The sequence below is a fragment of the Falco naumanni genome, chromosome 12 (assembly GCF_017639655.2).
Source record: "Falco naumanni isolate bFalNau1 chromosome 12, bFalNau1.pat, whole genome shotgun sequence".
Classification (NCBI taxonomy): Eukaryota; Metazoa; Chordata; class Aves; order Falconiformes; family Falconidae; genus Falco; species Falco naumanni.
In genome coordinates this window covers 33644923-33667482 of record NC_054065.1, presented here as the reverse complement: position 1 = coordinate 33667482, position 22560 = coordinate 33644923, and the positions used below count along the sequence as shown (strand labels likewise).

At 42.2% G+C, this 22560-nt stretch overlaps 1 protein-coding gene and 1 long non-coding RNA gene across 5 annotated transcripts in view; both read left to right on the top strand.

Moving 5' to 3' along the window:
* Positions 1-22560, top strand: part of ABHD12 (abhydrolase domain containing 12, lysophospholipase) — a 46790-nt gene that overhangs the window by 4539 nt on the left and 19691 nt on the right. For 2 of the 3 annotated variants that reach the window (XM_040612283.1, XM_040612284.1), the window contains one exon: positions 20246-20370. In XM_040612283.1, coding sequence (XP_040468217.1) covers positions 20246-20370 — 125 coding nt within the window. Of the gene's footprint in view, positions 1-10466; positions 10772-20245; positions 20371-22560 lie in introns of those variants that run through there. The other variant, XM_040612285.1, reaches the window with a different exon arrangement.
* On the top strand, positions 1877-10384 carry LOC121096383. Of its 2 annotated transcripts, XR_005830471.1 has the most exons (3): positions 1877-3155; positions 3736-9441; positions 9773-10384. It is a non-coding gene; the product is annotated as an uncharacterized LOC121096383 (long non-coding RNA). The 2 variants fall into 2 exon arrangements; XR_005830470.1 differs by having other exon boundaries at positions 1877-9441.

Sequence of the window (22560 nt, the reverse complement as noted above, 5' to 3'; positions counted from 1 at the left end):
GCCTGCAGGGCCGGTGAGGGCCGCGGGGGTTTGATTTTCATACCTCGGCGTTGCTTCGCCCAGCCCCTTCGGCTACAGGCAGCCGTTCGCCCGGAAAAAACGGCTAATGCAGAATCCCCTCCCGCCAGAGGGTGCGGGGGGGGGGGGGGGGGGGGGGGCAGGGGCCGGCAGGTAGGATGCTGTGTCCCTTTTTTTCCTCATTTTTTTTTTTTTTTAAAGTAGCCGGTCCCTGTCAAAGTGATCTCTCCCCTAGAAATGTATTAGATTTAGGTGTTGGTAGGAGAAGCTTATATGCACGGCGCCACTGGAAAGAGTTTAGCTTTTCGATAGCCGTGTTAACGTTTTAAACACTTTGTACGTATTTATGCTGAAAAAAAAGTGTTCTTTTATACAAAAAATATCTGTAACAATAGAAGGTGCTTATAAGCTGGAACCTTCTTTGTGCAAGATCTTTCAGGGGATGCCATACACAACACAGATCTACTCTCAGCTGCGGAAGGCTAGGGGGGAAGAGACACAGCCTTTTAGTTTCATCCACACAGTACAGTGTTTTTCTTTGTGTTTTGGAAGTGTGAAGAATATTTAATGATCAAAAAACTGTGGTTTGAGTAACTGAAGCCGAATTGCTGTACTTCAAGAATACAGCAGCCTCCTTTAAAGAGAAAAAAAAAAAGGCAGTTATCAGTGGATTTCTAGAAGATGAGCCAATGTGGCTGTTTCTGTGGTAAATTTTCTGAGAATTGTTCTGTTCTCACAGACAAGATCAACATTTGAAAATAACTTTTCCCTGTTTGTGAGATGGATTTTTGTCATGCTCAGAGACAGAGGCTTTAAAATGTTATTTCTCTTATTGGGTAATAGCTACTCAGTTTTATGCCCTGGAGGTAAACTTTTGGGATGTTGTCAGTGCTCTGTTCATGTTATGACAAGGTTTTGGTAATTGGAGATGGCGCTGGGTTGATCTCTCCACTTCAGTGACTGTGCAATAGATCAGACTGTCAGTGTTATGCTTCTACACTGCTTAAAAATTCAGTATATATATTCCATTTTCCAAGTGGATAACTTATAAGCCACCATTTGATTACCACTGGTCTTATGAACTTCTTCAGCATTATGAATGACTTCTTACTGAAGTGGAAAAGATCCTTCAGTGATGAGCTTTGAGCCAACCCTAAGAGTACTTGGTGCAGGCTGCTGGCTTGATTTGGCAGTCAGGTACTTCGTGGAAATGAGACAGCACTGCTGTTAGATACAGAGTGTCATAAAGGCTGAGCTAAAAGCAGGGAGAATAGGTCCCATCTGTGGAAAGTTTTCTTGTATTTATTCCTCTATTTGCACATGTAAAAATGGCCAGCAGGCACATTTTCCTCAGTTTTCTCCATGTTGAGCCTTTGAAGGCAGTTTCAGAAATCCCTAAAGTCCTACATATATTTTGGGTGGGGATATCATTCTCCCCCTCCTCCCCCCCCCCCCCCCCTTTTTTTTTTTTTCTCTTTTTGCATCAAGTACTGTATTCCATACAACAGTGTTTCTCAAACTCCTGCCACTGTAGGAAAGCCTTATTTGCTTGGAACTTGCTTTGCCTTTTCCACATCTCAATAAATTTTTAAAAATGTTCTGTGCAGTGTTGCCAAAATGGTGTGTGTGTGTAACTAAGTGCAAAGTGGAATGTGCACTTGGTTCTGTGCTTCTCTTGGGTGTTTTTTTGGGTGTTTCCCCCCTGCTGTCCTGGGTAGGGTTGTCTGTCTTTCTTACTGACTTCCTCACCTTGTGAGCTTTCAGACCGTGGTTTGCAGGCAAGACATCTGGGTGTGCCAAGACCCTCCAGTTATGTTTTCTACAGGACAACAAAGATGCTGCTGAAACGTGAGTTTGAGCATGCAGGAATGGGAGGTCCAGACAGAAGAAGGTATGATGCCTAGAGATAAGGCTGTTGTCCAGAACAACCACCCTGAGTCAGGTCAGACAGCTTTCTAGCACAGTATCCCACCTCGGGCAGCAGACAGCAGTGGGTGTTTAAGGAAGAAGATGAGGATGCGTATACAGTGGACCTCCTTTGGTGAGGGTACCCTGAGACTGTGGCCAGTTATGTGGCCAACAAGTTGCTGTACAAGTGTCCAGATCCTTATATTTTAATATGCAAAGTCATGCTGTTATTATAGCGCTCCTTATACCACTGGGTGTAAAATTAGTATTTGATCGTGGTGGTGTTTTGAGTGTGTTACATCAGCTTTGCTCCCAATCTTGCAGAAACTGTAAGGAGGTGAAGTGTCTTGCTGGGATGGTAGAGGTAGTATAATACCTGGAATTGGGAATTTGTACCACAGCAAACTATTCTTTGCAGCATGCTCATTGATGAAGTAGTTAAAATCAGCACTTCTGGTGGCTGTGAATTCTGTGTTCAGGGGAAGTGGGGCTGTCTGCCTTTCACACTGCTGTGCTTTAGTCTCTCTGCAGACTTTGGAAAACAGCATGTATGTTTGGCTTCCCATCTTTTCTTTGTAAATGATGCAAACCAGCCCCACAGTAGGTTGGAGTGGCTGCACAGCTCTGCAGCCAAGGGTTGATCATGTGGCAGATCCCGTGGGTTGGGAGCGTGGTGGGCTGCAGAGGCAGTGATGTTTGTAATTGCAGCAGTGACCAGGGCTGTAAAGCAGCAGCAGAGCTTGTGTTAGCAGTTCCCTAGCAGGGCTCTTTCTGTTCATGTCCAGTTCCTCAGGAAAGGCTAAATAGCACCAATAACTGTAAATGTAAGTGATGTTTGCAGAATACAGTGCTGAGTTGCTAGCAGAAGTATTCTTGCAGCAGTATTACTGAATTTTATGCGCTCTGTCTTTGTCCCTCTGTTTTGGTTCAGTCATATCATCACACTGTGCTCATTCATCCAGGAACTTAAACTAATTCTGAAGAGGTGGCTGTGTGTATTTGAACTACTCTGTTACAGGAAGTGTGTGTGCACACATATTTATATATGTGATGGATATTTGATAAATAAGATTTATGTGGCTTCAGCTAGTGCGTACTGTAGTCAGTGTGGCTTTTCTTAAGTGGTTTACAAACAGAAAGGAACAAATACAGGTATTTCCATTTTTCTTCCATAGGTAGCAGTAAAATACAATATGGTGGTTATCTGAGAACTTTGCCAGTAGCTACTGGTAAGTTTGTGAATGATTTGTTTGTAAAGGAACCAGTATGTTTTGTCTGAAAGCAGTAATGCAGTACTAAAGAAGCAGGGCACAGTGCTTGGTTTTCCTGGTGTGCATGTTTTGTGTGGATGGCCATTCCTCTAACACTTGTGTTATGATGTGTTTTCCAGGTGACAGTGTTTAAGTGCTGGGTGGTTATTAAAGGTAGCATTGTATTTTTGATTGTGTTGCTCAGACTTATTTTTGTGGTCACTGGCTCTGATGTTCTGAGGAAATGTGTTTGGACAGCCTTAAGTGTAGAAAACCTGTATATGGGAGTGCAGAGAATAAAGAAAATCAAGTGAGCTTAATACTGGCATTGATATCCAAGCAAATTCTATCTCATTTCTGCTGAACCCTGATCCTGGCGGCAAATGGTCACATGTGTATTGCCCTTCACTTCTGTGACCTAACCCTTATCTGTGCCTCATTAATTCAAATCAATAATCAGACTATAGACCTGAGGTATGAATTTTTCCCCTCCCTGTTTTTCTACAAACTCTTGTTTGCTGTAAATGTTAAAATTTGTTACTCTCTCCATGCTGTGAAGCAGTGAAGAGCTGCAAATCCCACGTGTGTCAGCTGAATGCCATGATGCTTCTGTCGTCTTGTGTCACTGGAGAAGCCTGCTGCCCCTCAGACTCTCTTCAGTTATCTCTGCTATCTTTGCTCCTAGCGACCCCCTGCATTTTTGGCACCCTTCCACCGGCTCTCCAGCCTGTGTATCCCACAAACTAGATGAAGATATTACAATTTGTAATAAATAAATAAAAAAAGGTGTAATTTCAGTTACACTGTAGTCACCTGTTTGCCTTCTTGTTTGTTGTGTGCAGCTTTCTCGAGAGGCAGAAGGCTGCTTTTATAGTGCCCTTTTTTAGGTATTTTATGAAAGTATGGGGAGGTGCTGAAGACAAGAGGCTGCAGCGCTCTGCTGGTATGTTTTCCTCTGACGTGACTGGATTTTATTGGAACGGTTAGTGTGCCCAGGTGTGTCAAATGCTATGTGTGGCGACCCTTGGTGCCATCCTGCCCCAGTAGCTGAAGTGCTCCAAGCCTTCCTGTGTCTCTTTGGATTTAAGCAGCAGTATCTTTCCTCTGACACAAAACTTGGCCATCTCTGTCTTTGGTTCCAGTGGTTCCCCCTTTTTTCCTGAAGTTACTTTGTCTAGAAGCATTTGCACAGTCTTTTATGATTATTCCAATCTGGTCACTCTAGCAGAGATGATATTTTTTTTTTAATTGTTCTCCTGCAAGTTTTCATCAATATATTCCTTAAGAATTGTTTTTCCCAAGTGAGTTTTGTGCGGTTGTCACTTAATTGCCATCTTCATGTTAAACCAGTTAACTACTTAGTGCTTTTCAAGGAGGAAAGATGCTGCTTGTATAGAGACATTTTATCAGTCATTCAGCTTTTTCACAAATTGCACCTTCCTACTGGGTAGTTGTTCTTGAGTAAAGTTCACGAAGGATCTGGGAAATGGTTTCCAGTCACTTGTCTGTGCTTTCTTCCATGGTAAGTACAGTTGAATCACAGTTCCTTGTTTATGTAAAAGCAGCTTGCTCTTTGTGGGGATTTTTTTGTAGTGTGGGTTTTGTTTGTTGGGTTTTTTTTGTTACAGTTCACTTGATGCATAGTAATATTTTGCTCAGATCTGTCAAAAATGGGATTGTGTAATTACTTCCACATATCTGACTTTGTTTTGTTGGGTTTTAATGGTGAATGGGAACTCAGTGGCTGTGTCTAAATCCTGGTTTGTCTCATGCGTTGTCAGCCATTTTGGCAGCTTAGGCTAAGTGAGTGCCTCTGAATTGCTCCCGAGTTACCAGTTTGGGGCACTAGGTGTTCAATCTCTGCGTTGTCTTCCCAATTTGTTCAGCCTTTGCAGCTGTTAGAATTCTTTACTTGTGCTCATCTTCTCCCCCTTTTCTCAAAGGCGTATAATATGTTCAGTAAAAATAGCAAGACTCTCTGCGATGTGAAGAGTTACTTGTTTTATTGGTGTGTGTGTCTTTAATCTTTTTTTTTTTTTAAGGATTTACTGGTTTGTGAAGCTGTCGCGTGGATGTGTAGCTGACAATTCTGTACATCAGTGTGTTACTGTTAAAGCCTATCTTCTTTCATCATGTTCATCACTGACTTTGTTTTTTGATTTAAACAGCCATGGTTTACTCTCTCAAGCCTCTCGAGACTCCTGGCATCCTCCTGCAGGCCTGTCTGTGTGATCTAAAATTTCTTTCCTTGAATCCAACTTCCCTATGAGTCTCTCTGGATTTTGTGTAATACAGCACAGCATTTTTCTGCTGCATCTGTTCTGTGTTGTGTCATCCTACAGTCTTGTAGTCTCTGAGAAGTTTTCTCAAGTTCCCATATTTCTTATGGAGAACTCTGCTTGAGCAGGCTTGCTTCAGACTGAAGGCAGTTTACCCTTTAGTTATGACTGCGTTTTGTGTTGGTCTCCTTGAACTCCTTATTTCATTGCGATGGCATACTTCTGACATCATATATGTGCCCCTGGGTGCACATCATACATGTGCTCTCTTTGATGGCTTATGCCTGAATTAATGATTATTACTTTGTAATTCCTAAAAATCCTTTTACATTTGGGAGCTGTATGAATTGTGACTTCTGCTTGTTTTGGTATACCTAAACTTAACCAAACATATGAGTGGTTCTGAGTAACTCCTGGGGCCATGAGGATTTTTTTTTTCAGTCACCTCTGGGGTGAAGATGGCTGTGAAGACTGGGGTCTTCTCAGTGTTGTCACAATCTTTTCTTGTCCTTTCTTCTCTACTGACCCCTGCCAGTTCCTTTTGGCATACCAGTGAGTATAATCATGGGCTGCACTGTCAGCCAGTGTGATGCTGCGCTATAGGATGACTTCTAACATCAGCACAAGTCCTAGGTTCCCATATGTGCTGTTCCCTCTAGATATCCTTTATTCCTCTGGTATCCCTATGTCTATTTCCAGCCTGTTTTCACTTACACAGAGGATCAGTGGTCTACTTACGACAGACTAATTTTTTAGTATGACTTGCTTTTATGCTATAAACGACATGTAGTTGCTGAACCAGGAATCTAGTTCTCTGCAGATGCAGTCACAGGCCATCACAGCGAGTCTGTAGGTTTTTTCTGGGATGCAGTATATATATATATGTGTTTCTTTTTGGTAAAAACAACATTGTGATCTTTTCATTAAAAATAGCGAAGGTGGCATTATTTCTTCTCCAGAATCTACTAGTGTAGTATGTACAAGAGGCCTGGTATACCCAAGTAGGTCTTCTGCTGCAGGTGAAGAGCCCTTCCTGCCAAAGCCAATTTCCTTTGAAAGGCACCATGACGCCTTCTTGGGAGGCTACTTTATTCTTCCAGGCCTGAAGGGCAGGTCAGATTCTTGTGGTAGTTCTTCCAGGATGTGAAATTAGTAAATAGGCTTCTACAGCAATTCCCCTACGAAACCCTGGGTTTTGGAAACTCAGTGGGTAGCTGTACTGTAAGTGTCAGGTTGTGGGTGTTACAGTAGTGGACAGCGTCTGGCATCAAGAGTGAATGAGCGTAAGCCAGGGAGATTCACTAAGGCTGTAATGTGAGAGCACTGTGTTAATTCAGCTGTGACTGAATCAGTACCACAAGAAGATTAAAAGAAAGTACTTCTGGTGTATTAAAAGGGTAACAGGAGACCTAGGAGACTCTCAAGTCATTAGCCTGAGGTGGAGTCTGTGCAATTTTAATGGTAAGAGTTAATTTGCAATTCAGTGCAAGAAGATTTAGCAGCTAAATATATATACTAATGAAAATAGATCTGCCCTGTGGAAGGAAGGTCTTAGTGTAAAATTTGACAGGTTTGTCAAGGTTACAGCCTGCTTGATGAAATCAGTGGTAAAATTGTTTCTCCAAAGCACTTGACTTTTTACTGTAGTTTATTGAAAGGACTTGCATTGCTAATGGAGAGCATGTTATCTGTCTGAGTTGAAAACTGGCTTAGTCAAGAGGGAAACAACTGGGGAATTATCTTGGGATTGATGCTTGTGCTCAGTTTTGTGTAATTGTGTATATCAACCATCCCAACAATGAGACAATTACTGCTGGTAAAACGGGGAGGAGGGGAGGGTTGATAAGGACTGATGAATAGGGCAATTTGTGAAATAGTGAAAATGTCACCAGAGCACAGGTTAAATGTAGCTGGTCATAAGTCAGGATAGCAGGGGAGAGTGTAGAGGTTGTAACTGTGGGGCAGGAGCTGTGTGTTAAAGGGTGAAGTTCTTTTAGGTGATCACCTCTGCAAGCTGTCAATGTGTCCTTTCGCATAGGCCTGGCGTGAGTATTGCCTATCCAGGAGTAAGGCTGCAATCTGGGCTTTGCACTTTTACCTTGCTGGCATGTGTGTCTCTCAAACCAGTAAGTGTTGGTAAAAACAGTGCAATGCTGAGCATCAGAAATCTGCCTCATCCTTATTGAAGGCATTTTAAACTTGCAAGCAGAATCTCATAATTATAGAGTTTAAGTGCCTTGTTAATTTAAAGTATGAATATTGAACTGAGCTAATGGGAAGGATGTCTGTGTTTACTTTCCAAATCAAAGTGTTTATTTAACCCAGATTTGTCAGTGTTGTAACTCTTTAGTAGTAGAGTAACAAAAAAGATTATTAGACTGGAAAATTAACTTTTAAAACACAAACACTTGAAAATATTTGAGAAGTCCCACAGCTGCCCTCTCATTGTTCAAAACAATCTATCAAACCACAGAAAGAGGATTTTAGATGCTCACAAGAGCACCATGAAAACCCCAGGCATTGAAGTTGTCTTCTGAATCTAGCAAATTGCTGTAGCAAAACCTTCCGGTGGTGTAGGATTGAGTAGTGTAAGTAGTTCAGTCTTTTTGGAGCTTATTTTAAAAATACAAATAAAAATCTCACCCCCATTTAGACTGGCCAGTGTCATGTTTTTTTTCTTTTTTGGTAACTGCCTTGTCTAAATGGATGCTGAATGGGTTGAAGCACAGATAACAGAATACAGAATTCCTCTTTTAATGTCTCTTAAAGCCCAGAGTTTTTCTTTCATATAGCGCTTGGGAAGAGATAACGGTGTTCTTTGATTACCTCCTTCTTGTGTTTTAGTAGGGGTGATGTGTGAATAGCCTCCAAAGAACCTCAGTCTCCCAAAACAACCGGTGGGTAGGCCAAAATATGGGCCCTGCCTTTCACTTATAGTATGCTTCTTGTACATCAGGCACAGGATGAAGAAGGGTAGCTGAGATTTCAAATACTTTCCTGTAGTGTCTGTTCTGAACATGAGTGGTTACACTAAAATCAAATTTGTACCCACTTAAAATGTTGGTTAGTTCCTCTTGCAAAAGTGTTGAATAATACGTGAAATGAGGTTGTGTGGAGGCTTGCCTCTCTTGTTACTAAAGGTATGCAGTATAAAGGACTTTGCGTAGCATAACTGAAAAAAAAACCCCTTCTTGGAAGAGTACTTTTCAGAACAGTAAATGTATTTACCCTGCCTAAAAAGAAGCTGAATTGCCTTCTCCTGGCAATAATACTTCCCTGGGGGTGACTTTTCTGAGATACAAGCGTACACAAAATAAGGGTGATATAACTGGAGCTTTGGAGTCAGGGCTTCCAGGTTGCAGCATCCTTGCTTGTGGAGGAAGATGTGTGCATGGTGTTTAAGGATTGAGTAGATTTATTTTTTTTTTTCAGACTTCCTTGGCATCCCCAGGAAGGGAAGCCTGGCCCTGTTTTCTCCCACAAAGCACTCCTATCTCACTTCTTGATTGGTTTCAGAGCTGCTTTAGGAAGCAGGAATAAAGCTGACAATGCCAGTTTTATACTGCTGAATACGGATACAATCATTGGAAATGCCTCGTTCTCTTGTCCTTGCAAATCCAGAAGAATGTAGTGAATAGTGTTTTCTTCCAGTTTCCGATAGCTTTGTGCTGTCTCTAGTTTTAAACTTTGTGGCAGGCTGATTTACAGTGTTGCAAAATGTTCTGTTTCTGTGCGGTTACCTAGAAACTCCCCACACCTGCTTTTCACCTTCCTTGAGTACCTGTTCCCTGGCTTGGCTTTTCAGAGTTTTGTAGTATTAGCAAAAGCTCTGGTTTTAGCTGTCACTGATTTTTCAAGCATTTGTCCTTTTGGAGTTTTTCTTCAACAAGATGATAGCTAAAGCGGAGAGCTCTGAATAAAGCACAGATGGAAGCAGAATCAGATTAATTTTCCTGGCTGTATGCAAAATTAACACCCTGTTCAAGGTATGTCAGAGGCTGACAGTGGTTCTGTATCTGTTCATACATCTGCTCTTTAACCATCTCTGTGGCTTTATGGCCATGCACTGTTCGTTAAGCCTCCCTTTTTAAACAGGTCACGATTACAGAGGGCACTGTGGCTGCCAGCTCAATGTAACTGTGCTCAGCTGACAGTCAGCATATGTAATGTTTTGGCATTGTTTAATGTTCTTGTTTGCTTATATGCCTCTAACAGGGAACTGTTGGTTCATTGTAATCAAAATGTATTGGTAATGATGTGTTCTGCATCTTAAAGGTGGTGGTATCACTGCTAACACAAAAGCATTTTTTTCTCCAGGCTTCCAAGGAGAAATGGCTTCTGATCTCTACGAGCAAAAGCAGAGCTGTCTCAGTTGGACAAATACAAGATGACCATCTTCATGCATTTAAAAGGAAAAAGGGCTACAATGCACAAATGAGACTTAGTCAGGTGGTTTAAGAGAGAGACAGAGCCAAAGAGCCTGCCAGGAGTGATGGTTCTCAAGCTGTGTGGCTGGTGGTGCTCTCCCAAAAACTGTTGCGTGAAAAGAAGAAGGTTCACAAAGTTGTGCAGCTTGGAAGTGTGGACCTGGTTCATACATGTGTATCCGTAGGAACAAAGTCTGAATCTTTGGATTCCTGTTATTGCTGCAAGGTTTACGTATGCATGCGAGTTTGGTGTATTTACAGCATGTTAACAAGCTTTAAGCGGTGGTAGGGGAACGGGTTTGGCCGTACTGTGTGCTTTTCCAATCATGGTATGCCTTCAACAGGCAAGTGGCTTTATGTTAAACAGCAGGAACTGTGGTGGAGTATTAAATGCTTAAACTGGTTCTGATCTTGAACCTTTGCTGGTGCACCCCAGTATTCCTGCTTCTGTCATAGAGAGAAATGTGCTGTACTGCTTAAATAAAAATCCAACCCAGCTGGTCTCAGGCTACTGTTTTGCACTTCCAGTACTGTTTCCGTCTTTATGTGTTCATGTTCTGTTTGTTTTCCTCTTTCATTTGCAGATGGCTTTGCATTCCCTAGCTCATGGACTAGTGAGAGACCTGTGCCTTTAATATAAACCAGCTGTCAGCTGTGAAACGAGCAGAAAACTTAAGAATTCAGTAAACACTGTGGAGGGAGTATACTTGTACCACAGTAGTATCTCAATGCTAAGCTCGACTAAAATCTAGTGTGGGTGACTTCAGATTTGATTAATGTCAGCAGTATTCTTGGGGAGTGCTGGAGAAAGCATATTCTTTAAAGTAATGGTTCATACTAGAAAGGTTCTGGCACAAACTAAACAGCTGTTGCAGAGGACGCATTCAAGGCAAGCCAACAACCTTAAAGCCCTAATCCCCAAGCCTGCTTTTCTGTCCCAAAAGTCAATTGTTCAGTTGCCTAGGGTATAATTATTCGTTGTTTGCTACATACTTAAAATAACAGAAGCATCTGCTCCTTTTTCAAACACAGGTTTCAGGTTAATCTTGCCACACGCTGTTCACACTAATGCTAATACCATTTTACCACAGTATTGAGCAGTAATGTAGCTGTTGCTTAGGCCATACTGTCAGTATAAATCGTAAATAAACTGGTGCTGTATTGCCAAATGTTCGGCTTGTTCTTGTGTGCTGGTCTGTGACACACATGTAGATTTCATGCAATTAGAATGTAAGTTATCAAGACTGATGTTCCAAGCTCCCGTCCTTCAAAGGAAGGGCTAATACTTGCAGTGATTTAATTAGACCAGCAGTCTTGCTGACTAGCCAAAAAGGTAGTAACTTAGGCGGTAGTTGTGAAGAGGAGAACCTAAGGCATGGCATTGGGAAGGGACAGGGTGCTTGAGGGGGAAAAGCTAGATGTAGCTCCCATGTCCCTGCCCTGTAGGGTGTGTGCTCGTGTGAGCCTTTCCCTACCTTGCTTCATTTGCCCTGCTTTTTGCAGACATGCTTCATTTGCTTTGCTTTTTGCAAACATGTTTCATTGCCAAAGGCCCATACGTTACCTGCAGGCTGCTGTATTATTTCTGCTTGTTAATGTTGTAGGCTGGCTTGGCTTTCCCTCACTTCATGGACTTACCTCCCCCCACCCCCACTGTGCTCTTAAGTCCCTGCATGACCCTTCCTGGCATTTCATTGCTATTGACTGACTGATCAGCAGTGCCTTCCTCTTCCCCTTACCTCAGGTGCTGACACTGCATTTCCCCCTCTTGATGCACTGGGGTCTTGGTTCTTGCAGGTCCTACCCAAGATCTTCCCCTGTTCCACAAGCTGAAACGTGGTTATTACGGTCTCAATAGCTGGAGCTTGCTGGCCCCTTCTGAAAAACCCAATTAATCGAGATGCTCTCCTTTACTTTGCAGTTCTATCTCCTGGAGGGACAGACCTGAGTTCTTGTGAATGACTGGCTAGATGGCTTCCTTCATGCTGTTTATTGTTTTGAGTTAGTGTTTAATCACTTGTTATTAATTGTAAAGAAGCACAGAAGCAGTCTGAGTCTGGGCCGTAAGAGGGGAGCTAAGTAATGAAGTGGTGGACTGTGGGAATTTTGGAGCTTAAAGTTTCAAACTTCACCTGCATTCAGATGGAACAGCGCTGCCTGAAGCACTTACCCCAGCCAAAAGGAAGTGCCCTGTAGGCAACAGCTTGTTTGGGGGGCTGAAACGGGTAAGGAAGCCTCAGGGAAGAGTTTGGGAATGAACAGTTTGCAATGAAGGGAGGGAAAGGACGTTGCTGAAGAGGAATGTGTCTAAGGCAGCAGTTGTACAGACCCTCAAAGCTGATGCCACTGCCAAAAGAAAAGATCCTGGAGGCTTCTTTGGACAGGTTTTCTACCACAACTGCTAAACAATCTCTACCAAGGAATTAATTCAAAAAGCTAATTTTATATGTATTTGCTTGTATTCGCTATGATGGGGATACAGATTCAGGTCTTTGCAGGAGTAATTAATTTTCTTTTGTGGCGACGTTACTGTTTGCCAAGATCAGGCTACATAGGTATGGACATGAATAGAAAGTGGGATAAGCTGCATAGTTTACCCATGTAGAGTTTGTCAAATGAGCTTAGGTACTGTCTCTAACTGCAAGGTGATGTGTGGGATTTTTTAAAAGATTATGGATATTCAGTAGGCCTCATTGAAGGCAGTATTGGTAGGCATCTGATTGGGGTTACATGGGACATTCTTAATGGAAAACAAGGGGTGGGATGCTGAAAGTGCTGGTTAGCATATAGATAAAATATTCTGGTTCTGTTTGCTGATGTGCAGCACTTCTCTGGAGCTGTGTATGCAGCTTTCAGTGTATTTCTGTGATGCTGCTATGAACAGAGAAGTAAGCTAGTGCTTATGATAGCTTTCTGCTGTGCTTTAGAAATACAATATACTATTCAGCAAAACAAAAAAAAAGGCATTTTTTTGCTATAATAGCAGCAAATAAAAGAATAAATTTCAGTAGTTGGCAGTGTTTTTCTATACTTAGAACTGTTTGAATTTCCTGCCAAATGCTAACTCAGAAGGTTTTATGGGTGTACTGACATCTCCTTGTCAATGCTGGGTTTTGAGCTTTTGCCTCTGGTACGCCTTCGCTTTCCATCACTGTTGGTGCTGTGTCTATTTAAAAAATAAGCTGTCATATATTCTGAGGACCCTGAAGGTGGAGCTTACATGTTTGAAAACATTCTCAGAAAACTCAGCTTGCCTTTCTTTTCTGTCCTTTTTTTTTTTTAATGGAAACGCATAGGCTTTACATTAGTTGCTTTTCCACTGCCCTATTAAGCCCGTTATTCCTGTTAATTTGTGTTTTAATTAAAAGAGAAATAGTAGAACAACCCAACTGTTTGCTCCTAGGTACAGTCAAAGACGACTGGTGAGAACTGTGGAGTAACTTTTCCTGGGCTGGGTCTCTGCCGGTGAAGACTTGAATGCCTTGCTCTGTCCTGGCTTTTTAAGGCCAATATTTAAGAAGGTGTGCTTAGTGTTTTATTCACCCCACTCTCCCACTTTCTCATTGGTATAAATAGGACCATTTAGTAGCTTAGCTGGATTTTGAGATTTGGATAGCTTTTTCTATTTCTGCCCACTGGGTAAATCTTTATTTAGCTTTTGAAGTACTTTGGTACCCTTCTCTTTTTCTAGGAAAAATCACTGTTCAGTCAGAAGTCAGCTAGTCTGATTTACTGTGTGAACCTGGCAAACTTAAGTCTGTTTAGCTCCACACTGCATCGCCAAAGGGATGTTCGTGATGCATGGACTGTTGTGTTTTGCCAGGGGTTGGTGGAAGGAATTAAGCAGACAGCTGTTTTATGTAGTGTGTCCTTTGTAGGTTGAGGGAGTGGACTGGGTGATCTCAGGATCTCTTACAGCATCTTTACTGTTCATGTATCTATGACGCGACTAAAATAGTCCCTGATATCAGATGCTTTTCTTGTTGAATGATGAACATTCTGGATGCCACAGTGATGAAGCCATAGAATCAGGTTTGAATTTGCCTGTTGCATCTTCTGCATGTTTGATGGCATGAAATGGAAATTTACCTTGTATTAATTGGCTGATACTTCCTGGTAACAGATCTAACAACTCCTACTGTTAATGCTTGGTTTTATGTGCAGATAGACTTGTACTTGAATTGTAGAGGCTGTCAAAGAACAGATAATGAGCCTTTTCTGTCTCAGCCCAACAGCTGAAAAGAGCAGGTTGTTTTTTGCAACATCAAAGAGTAAATCATGTCCTTCACAGACATAGCATGTGTCGGCAACAATTGATTCTGCTGGTGGATGTTTGAAAAATCGTTAAGTCCTTTACCCTTGTATAAATAGGCTCTGTGTGGCTCTTTGCAATGTAATATCTTCATTCTTTTGAAGAAGTGCCAGAGTGATGATACTGTACTGCAGTTTAGTTTTCAAGAGAGGAACTAGACTATTCCTTCAGAAAGAGCGAAAAAGTTCAAGATTTTAAGGAACTTTTTGTAGGCGATGGCAAAGGAATCTGTTAGAGCTAATTGTCTTGGTTTACAGGTCTTTCCAAGAGCAAAGATCTTTAGAAATTGTCTGAAACTAAGTCTCTAGGGATGCAGATACCCGTGCAGTTTGCCCATGATTTTTTGGGGTTGTTTTCTGCAACAAGCTTGGAAAAACATGAGTAATGCCTTTACATTTGTATTTTGTTTTCATTATTTTTTTTTCAGATGTTTGTTTAATCCCTAGAATAGCAAGATAAGTCTGGGGGCTTTGTTTTTTTTTCTTTTTGAGTTATTTTGCAGTGAATGGATCCTGTTAAAAAGGATCCTAATGCCAAAGGGAGGGATTGGTTGCACAGATGCTAAGAGTTCAGGCAGATACTGCTGTGTTCCCACTGGCTTTCGTGAATTTGGGGGAAGACCGGTTTTCAGGGTTGGATGAATTTTCTATGATTCAACCTCCATGCTCTCTATACAGTGCCTCTAGTGAAGCAGATTTAAGGCTAGGCTGCAGACTTTTCATTGAGGAGGATTCTGCATAGCTAGGCTCAGAATAAAAGAGCCACGTGGTTGCCTGTTTGCCTATGAAGCTTTGTTTGCTGTGCTCAGAAACCAGGAGAGGACAAACCCTTCTCACATTAGCATCTTTCCAGTTTGCATTTAGCTGCACATAAAGCAGGTTTTGCAGCAAACCGGAGGAGGCGGCGACCCATATAAATCTTGTAGTGGAAAATTACTTTGTTGCATTTCACTGCACAAGCTGTCCAAAAGCTGCAGGTAATGTTTCTGAGTGAAGAGACCCACTGCCTGCCTGGAACTCCCATTCAGGGGCTGGGAGGCTTGCTCTGAATGTGCTTTCACACGGTTGGAAGGCTGATAGGGTGGATTTTTTTCCCCCCTTTTTTTATTTTCTTGGCAGAGAAGAAGTGAAATAAAAGATTAATTGGCTTGAGTGGCTCAGATGGCCTGTGTGGAGGGTGAAGAAAGAGTGGGTGATTCTTTCACCCTTTAGGACCTGTAAGAAGGGGGAGCCCTGTGCAACACCACTGTCCAGACTTCCTGTAAGAAGGGAAGATGAACGCTCTTGAAGATCCTGCCTGGGCTAGGAGCCATCTCTTGTTTAAAGCAAGACTAGCAAGAAAGGCTGGAAGGCTTGCCAGTGACTTGATGTGTGGGCTGTCCTGTGGGGGGCTGCTGTGTTTTTGTATGTCTCTGTGTGCCTTGGGGCTCAGTTGCACTTTTGGGGTTGTAGAATAGGTCGTCTTGGGTACCCAAAGTTTACCCAAAAGAAATTTTTCCTAGTCCTTTAAATTCCTTTTGACCCTCAGTTTTTTGAATACTTTGCCTGTGTCTTTGCTTCCTGATTGTTACGCTCTTGATCCTTGTCTGTGGGGAGAAATGTATTGATTTTTAAAAAAAAATGTTTTCTGTTAGAAAATCAGGGGATTGTGTTCTACTTTTGCCATTGTGTTATTTATTTCTTCCTCTACTACTTTTAAAATCATTTTTGTCACCTGGTAGTCAGAAGGTGCCTTGCGTGACCAAGAATGAAAATGCTCTTGGTTTTCCACATCCCATGCTCTGAGTTCCTGCTGGGAAAGAATTGCCAGTTTGCAGTTTGAACAGCTGATGATTTAAGGGACACCAGAGCAAGCCAGAGAAACAGCATTCGCTGAAGAAACGTAGTCTTGTACTCGGGTGTCTGGGAATGGTTTGTTTTACTTCTGCTAGATGACAGAGGCCATGGGGGCTGTACATTCATTTGTCTGTAGGTCCTTTGGGCACTGCAAACCCGGTGTGTCTATGTATTTCTCATAAATTTTGCGCTTGCTTGACTGCAGCTCTGATGATAACAGTCTCTTGTTTCACCCTTGGCCTGTCCTTTCACCCTTGTGGTACAGCTGATAAGGAGATTGTGATGGAAACTGTTCTGGTGTACTTCTGACGCAGAAGTGATTCAGGTGCTCTCCAGGAGAAATTATTTTGATCCAAATCTGTATGCAGTATACGCCACGGTAGTATGGTCATTGGGCACGGGTTCAGAAACCTCTCGTGTTTTCTGGAGAGGAGGGAGAGACACTGGTACTGTGAATTGAAAGATACCCGTAGTAAATTTGCCTTGGTTGCTCTTTGCAGACATGCTGTGATTGTGCACCAGGGTTGAAATCCCTGTTGCGTGACAGTGCAGTACTTAATTCTTTGTTTGGCAGTTGTTTTTCATGGTGAGACAAAGGATGTTTGTGCCCGCAGTTCCCTTAGGCTGGTAAAGATAACACACTCAGGAGAAGCTGTCATGAGAGGACCCCCAGCTCTGCCTTGCTGGCCAGGTACTGTCTGCCCAAATGCAAAATATGCTCGTTCTGAGTGAATACAGGATCTTTGTCCACATGTAAATTACCAGGCAAATTTTATGTTCCTGATGTCGCACTTTCAGGAAAGACTTTCTTCTTTCAGATTTAGGTGTGTCTAGAGAGAGAATGTATTTTTCACATCCACTTTGGAAACATGTGTGAAGCAAACACTGCTTCAGATTTTGCCAGTGGTTGGACAGAACCCAGAAGTTTGACAAAAGTCTTTGGTGAATTAAAGGAGAAAATGTGATGTCAGCAGGGATTTTTTTTAGATTTTGGAGTGACGGCATTGGGTGTTTTGGGGTTAGGTTTCTTTCTTGTTGTTCTTTTGGTTTAGACATTACTTTTATTGTTCCCAGAAATCCATTTATGATATTGTTCAGTGTCTTCAGTTTGTACCTGCTTATTCTCTAACTCATTTGTATTTTGCAGGTAAGACTGACTTAAGTTTCCTGGTGAAGATGGGGTGAAAAGTATGTTGCTGCTGCCTTTGCCTGTGCATACCAGAAGCTCCCTGTGCAGAGCATTTATTTCCTGAAATTGCTTTTCTGCAGAGCAAGAGCAGTTTAATTTAGCTGAATTGCTCACTAAAGACATACCTGATAATTTTGCAATGTCTGTACTTCAGCATGTTGTCTTGGATTTATCAGGAGGAAAGAAGTTGTTTATTGATGGATAGAGGCCTTGCCCTGGTTGCATTTTAAGTAGACATCTCCCTGGAGATGAGGTGTAAATGTCATGTTACTGATTAGCATTTGGCATGGGGTACCTGAGCGGAGGAAGAGATGTCTTGGTTCAGTCTCCAAAAAAAGAGAAACTAAAATAATTCCTGAGCTCTGACAGAAGTAGTTGGACAATGTGATTCTCAGCGTTTTCTGTTCCTGGTTCCAGCTTGTGGCTCAGTCACACTAAGTGCTTTTGCAACCCAGACATCCGAAGAGCCTGTGTTTTGATGTACTCTGGTTGTGGCTGGAGGAGTTGAGATGTGACTCTGGGGCCTTTCTAAACAAGCGGGGTTTTCTCCATGTAGGGCTGAAATCCTGGCATATGTGGGAGCCCCCCAGGAGAGCTCTGTTTGGCTGCAGCGGGATCTGCCCCCCCCGCCCCCCGCCAGGACAGCTAGTGGAAAGCCCCATCCTGCCTGGTTGCTCACCACGTTACTGCTCTCAGTGGGAAGGGGTGAGTGGCAGTCACCTCGCAAGTGTGAGGCGAGAGGAAACTGCCAGGTGGTGTCAACTGAGCAACCAGCCAAATGAGACAAAAAGTTTTAACAAAAAGACACTTCTCTCTTTGAAGAGGGCTAAATTATATCCTGATGGCTCAGCACCTAAATGCAGCTACCTACCCTTCAGTGATCTCTCTTCCCTTTCTCTTCCATAAACCCGTTCCAACGATGGAAATAGGCAGTAGGTGCTAATTGTGGGGGTGGTTGTGGAAAGCTCGTTTTGAGAGTAGAGAGCTGTGATCAGTTTAGCTCAAGCAAAACGTTGTGTGGCTTTTTTTCCAAAGTTGTGGCGTTTGTGTGTGTATTTAGCTGACCTTACAGCATTTCACAGTGGATTGGTCTGCAAACCCTGGCTCTGGGGTATGTCTGCTGGGCCCCTCTCAAAGACCACAGCTGCAGGCAGACCACGTGTTGCTTGTTCCTGCTTGTGCGCTCGGGGCCTCTGCCACCTGCTCCTCTGTTTGCTGCTCTCCGTGGGGCAGAGGCGGGTCAGTCTAAGGCGTTGGTACTCACTCATGTTCTTCTAAAGCCCCTGTTTTGTATTTTCCTCCTGCCAGTCCTTTGCTGTTTCTGCTCTCCTTAATACTTTGGGAAACTGGGCTTGAGGTGTGGAAATGTCACTGGAAGCCTGGCTGGCTTTCTTCACCTCTTCATTGTCGGGTTTGCCATGGGAAGTACTAAAATCTGTTGAACCTTTCATCATGGGCTTGTTGCAGCCAGAGCTGGTTGGCAGTGTCTTAGTGATACCTTTTTTTCCCTTTTGGAAAACAGCAGTTCCTTTAGCTTGTCGAGAAAAGTGTATGGCTTTTGAGGGTAGATGTTTCTGAAGTCCAGAATGTGGTTCCTGGCTGAGAGGAGACAGGTGTGATGGAGGCAGGTTTTGACAGACAGGAGGATAGCCCATTCCCTGTGACTGCTCTAGAAATCATGCCAAAAACTTACCCGGGGCGGGGTGTTGGAGTGTCGTCTTTTTCACTGTTCTGAAAAACTGTTCCTGAGAGCCTTAGCTTTAGCCTAGGGCTACAACAGCTGTTGAGATGTTGAAGATTTTGGTGCATGATTAAACTATTTCCATCCCAGTTCTGTCTCTACAATAATTTTTTGTAGAAATGCTTAAAAAAAGAGGTCTTCAGGCTCTCTTAGAGTTTCAACTAGCTGACAGTGTTCAAACCCTCTCAGCACTAGTGTGGAGCAGGTTCCGTGTGTCAGCTCCTAAACATTGCCAAGTGGGGGATTAATAATTTCACGTGTCTTGGAAAAATTGATCTCTGCTTTCAGCTGCCAGCAGTTCCCGATAGGGAGAACTGGTTGCTCACTGGCATGCAACATCATTCCTGCTCTAGACTGATGGGAAGCAAAGGAAGTTGCGTTGCCTGAAGGGTTTACATGTTTTTTGTTCTTGATTGCAATGATAATTGAGGGCCTCAGTGTTTCTGTCCATAAAATGTTAATGAACTAGATCATTAGAAGTGTACTTTTATGTACATGCATGTATATAGATATATATACATATGAGTGTGTATGTGGTAATTATTTTGAGGCAATAAAGTATATTTTGAGAAAAATTGTTTAACTAGCTGCTGTGTGATCTCTTTAATTATTTTTTTGTGGTAGTGGTTTGGGTTTTTTTGTAGCTTACTCTTCCCAGTCAGAATACTTAGGAGAAAATGGAAATAAAGCGTTGGGGCAATTGTTCCAAACTCAGTCTGGACTCAGAGAATGATACTGCAGATAAGAAATTTCATAATGTTTTATAACTTATTTGCTTTCCACGGTGATAAGAGGTATGAACCCTTTTAGCTGGACAAGGCAAAATGTCTGCTTCAGTCTGTACATGAGCTCGTGTAATTTTATTTGTCTCATTACATATAGTTCCTCAAAATATGTGAAAATCTAACTGAATAAAATCTCGCTGATAGTGATTTAAATGGGAAGTGCAGTCAGGCTACTTTTTGGAGACAAATGTGATGCATTTTTTAGAGATCTTGAAATCTGTTAAATCAGTGGAAAAAAAGCCCTTTTTAGGGAACGATTTCAAATATAATCAGTGAAGTTTCTATTCCCTTTTTCTAAGCTGCATATCATCACCTGACAGTGGTTGCTTCTGCTTCTCTCAAACAACTGAGGCTACATAAACAGTTTAAAGTTAGTTTTCTTTAAAGAGTAAATGGCCAGATTTTCAAATACACAAAGAACACAGATTGTTGTGAAAATTGTTTCATAAAATTCCTGCTGTATTCAGAACTGTCCTTCTCTCTCTTTTTTTTTTAATGCAGGCGATATGGATTATGGTTTCGGTTGCGGAAGTTAATAATCTGGTTGCTGGGAGTGTACATAGCCATTCCATTTCTAGTAAAACTTTGCCCCGCTATTCAGGCAAAGCTGGTCTTCCTAAACTTTGGTAAGTCACTCAGTCTTTTGGGATGGGTGAGGGGTAATGGGGAGAAGTGTCTATCTTTCATTTGTCTGCTTTCACTTTCACCCTGCATGTGTACAGATTGTGATGGATACGTACTTTCACTGCCTGTAAGTTGTCCAAACAACGGTTTGGAAAGCATTCTCTGTGGCCCTAGTGGTCTTTGTAGCATGTCTTTACATGAATACAGTGACCAAACTGAAGCCAACTTTCAGCCGAAAGGGCCTCCTTCAGGAAAACTGTGCAATATATAGAATGCATTTTTCTGAAAGGTTCAACAAAGTTGCATGAATAGACAGCAAGCCAGTGAAATTAGATCCAGTGAATTGTTTTCCAGGCAGTGACTCTTCTAAAATGGTTTCAGGCGAGTATTCTGGTTGGGACAGAAGGGGCCTGTTTATGCAGTCAGACAATGTTTTCCTTGTGTCTGTTTAGCCTTTGCATTTGGTCAGACTGGTGGTGCAGTGGATCTGGCAGGCTTGCTCAGCTCCCAGGTCGCCCAGCACGGTCTGAGTATCCACAGGATGGAAAATGATGGAGCATCACTGTATGAAAGATACTTCTTTGTGATCTAAATTTGTCTTTAAACCTTACTTGTGTTTTGTAAAATTAAGTTTTGAAAAATATCTTCCTTTGATTGTAGAAGCTAGAAGGACCAGCTATGGATATGTTGCTTTTATGTAACTTACACCACTTTGGTTGCATGCTCTGTATATTCTAACGCTTTGGATCACGGTCACTGTGAAGTGTGCACATGTGCAGGCCAGCTCTTGTGCCTTGATTGTCAGAACTGACAGCTGGGTACCATGAATAATGCAGGTTACTTCCATTTTCATCACCTTGATTTTCAGTGATGATTTTAATTTGCCCTTGCAGAGCTTCGTTGGGTCTCCCTGAAGTTCCTACCTCTACTAATTCCCAAGCGACTGAAATAGTTGTCCCGTAACTTTCTTTTACTAGTACTTGCAGTAATATCACTGGAGCATTGTTCCTACTACTTTATATAATGGCAGTCAGATTTTACTTGTAACAGTACTTCCATGAAAAACTATACAAAATACATTCTAACACACTTAATAGAAGTACAGTGGCATGTTTGAGTAATTCTCTACTGGAGAGTGACATTTTTCCTTCAGAGGAGTGGTGTAGGGTTTGCTCTGTCATATTGTTTTTTAACTTTCTGAATATAAATCACTACTCCTCACCCATCTTTTTCTCCTCCTTTTGTGTAGTTTGGGATTTGCTTCCAAAACGGTAGCGCAGAGCTTCAGGAGTAAGTGCTTGCATTGGTTTCTCCAGATAGCTAAAGATGAATTGATAGCCATGCTCCCATGTTACCAACCAAACCAAGGTCTGGATTTGTTCTTGTGTACTTCAGAAAACGGAGATTTCTAGAAACATAAGTACAGACCAGATCAGATTTAGTGTATTGGTATGATTAACAAATCATGTGATGTGTTGATGTGATGTGTTGTGATACCAAATAGCTCTGGAACATGTCACTAAAAAAACCCCTTAATGTGCTAAATCTCCATGTGATGTATACCTATATGATGATGATGGCGATCTGTTTGTTTATGTGTGTAGATGGACCGTCCCAGTGACAAACGCCATACATAGAAGTAGCCTGTACTTCTGTATTTTTCTCTTGCTTTGAGGTAGATGCTTACCTGACCCCCATCACTACTATTGGTACGTTCCTGTTCTTATCTTTATAATACAAAATCTGGCAAGAGAAATATCTGGGAAAATCAAGGCACAGAGAAGTTGGATAATTTTTCCAGATCGCTGCTAGAAGTGACTTGTGTGCCTGTCCAGACCTTGACCGCAGAACTTGCCATCTTCTTGGGAGTCATCAAGTTCTGCAGTGCCAGTGCAGTGACCCAGTGGGTCTCTGGTGGCAGGCATGCTTTGTCTGGGACTCTTCAACATGCTTTTGCATGAGAGCAAACAGACTTGCACAGGTATAGATTTTCAGTTGAAGGAGCCAGATTTGTCAGGTTAATATCAGCTGTTGTCTCCTTTGGTTTTCATGTTTGTGGAATATTTAGTGATATTTTTTTTTTTTCAGGGAGGGGGAGGGGATGAGTGAAATGAGAATTGACTGTCACCATTATTAGTGCTTTGGGTGTCAATAGCACAAAACCTGGTATGTTAATTGTTATGCCACTGAAT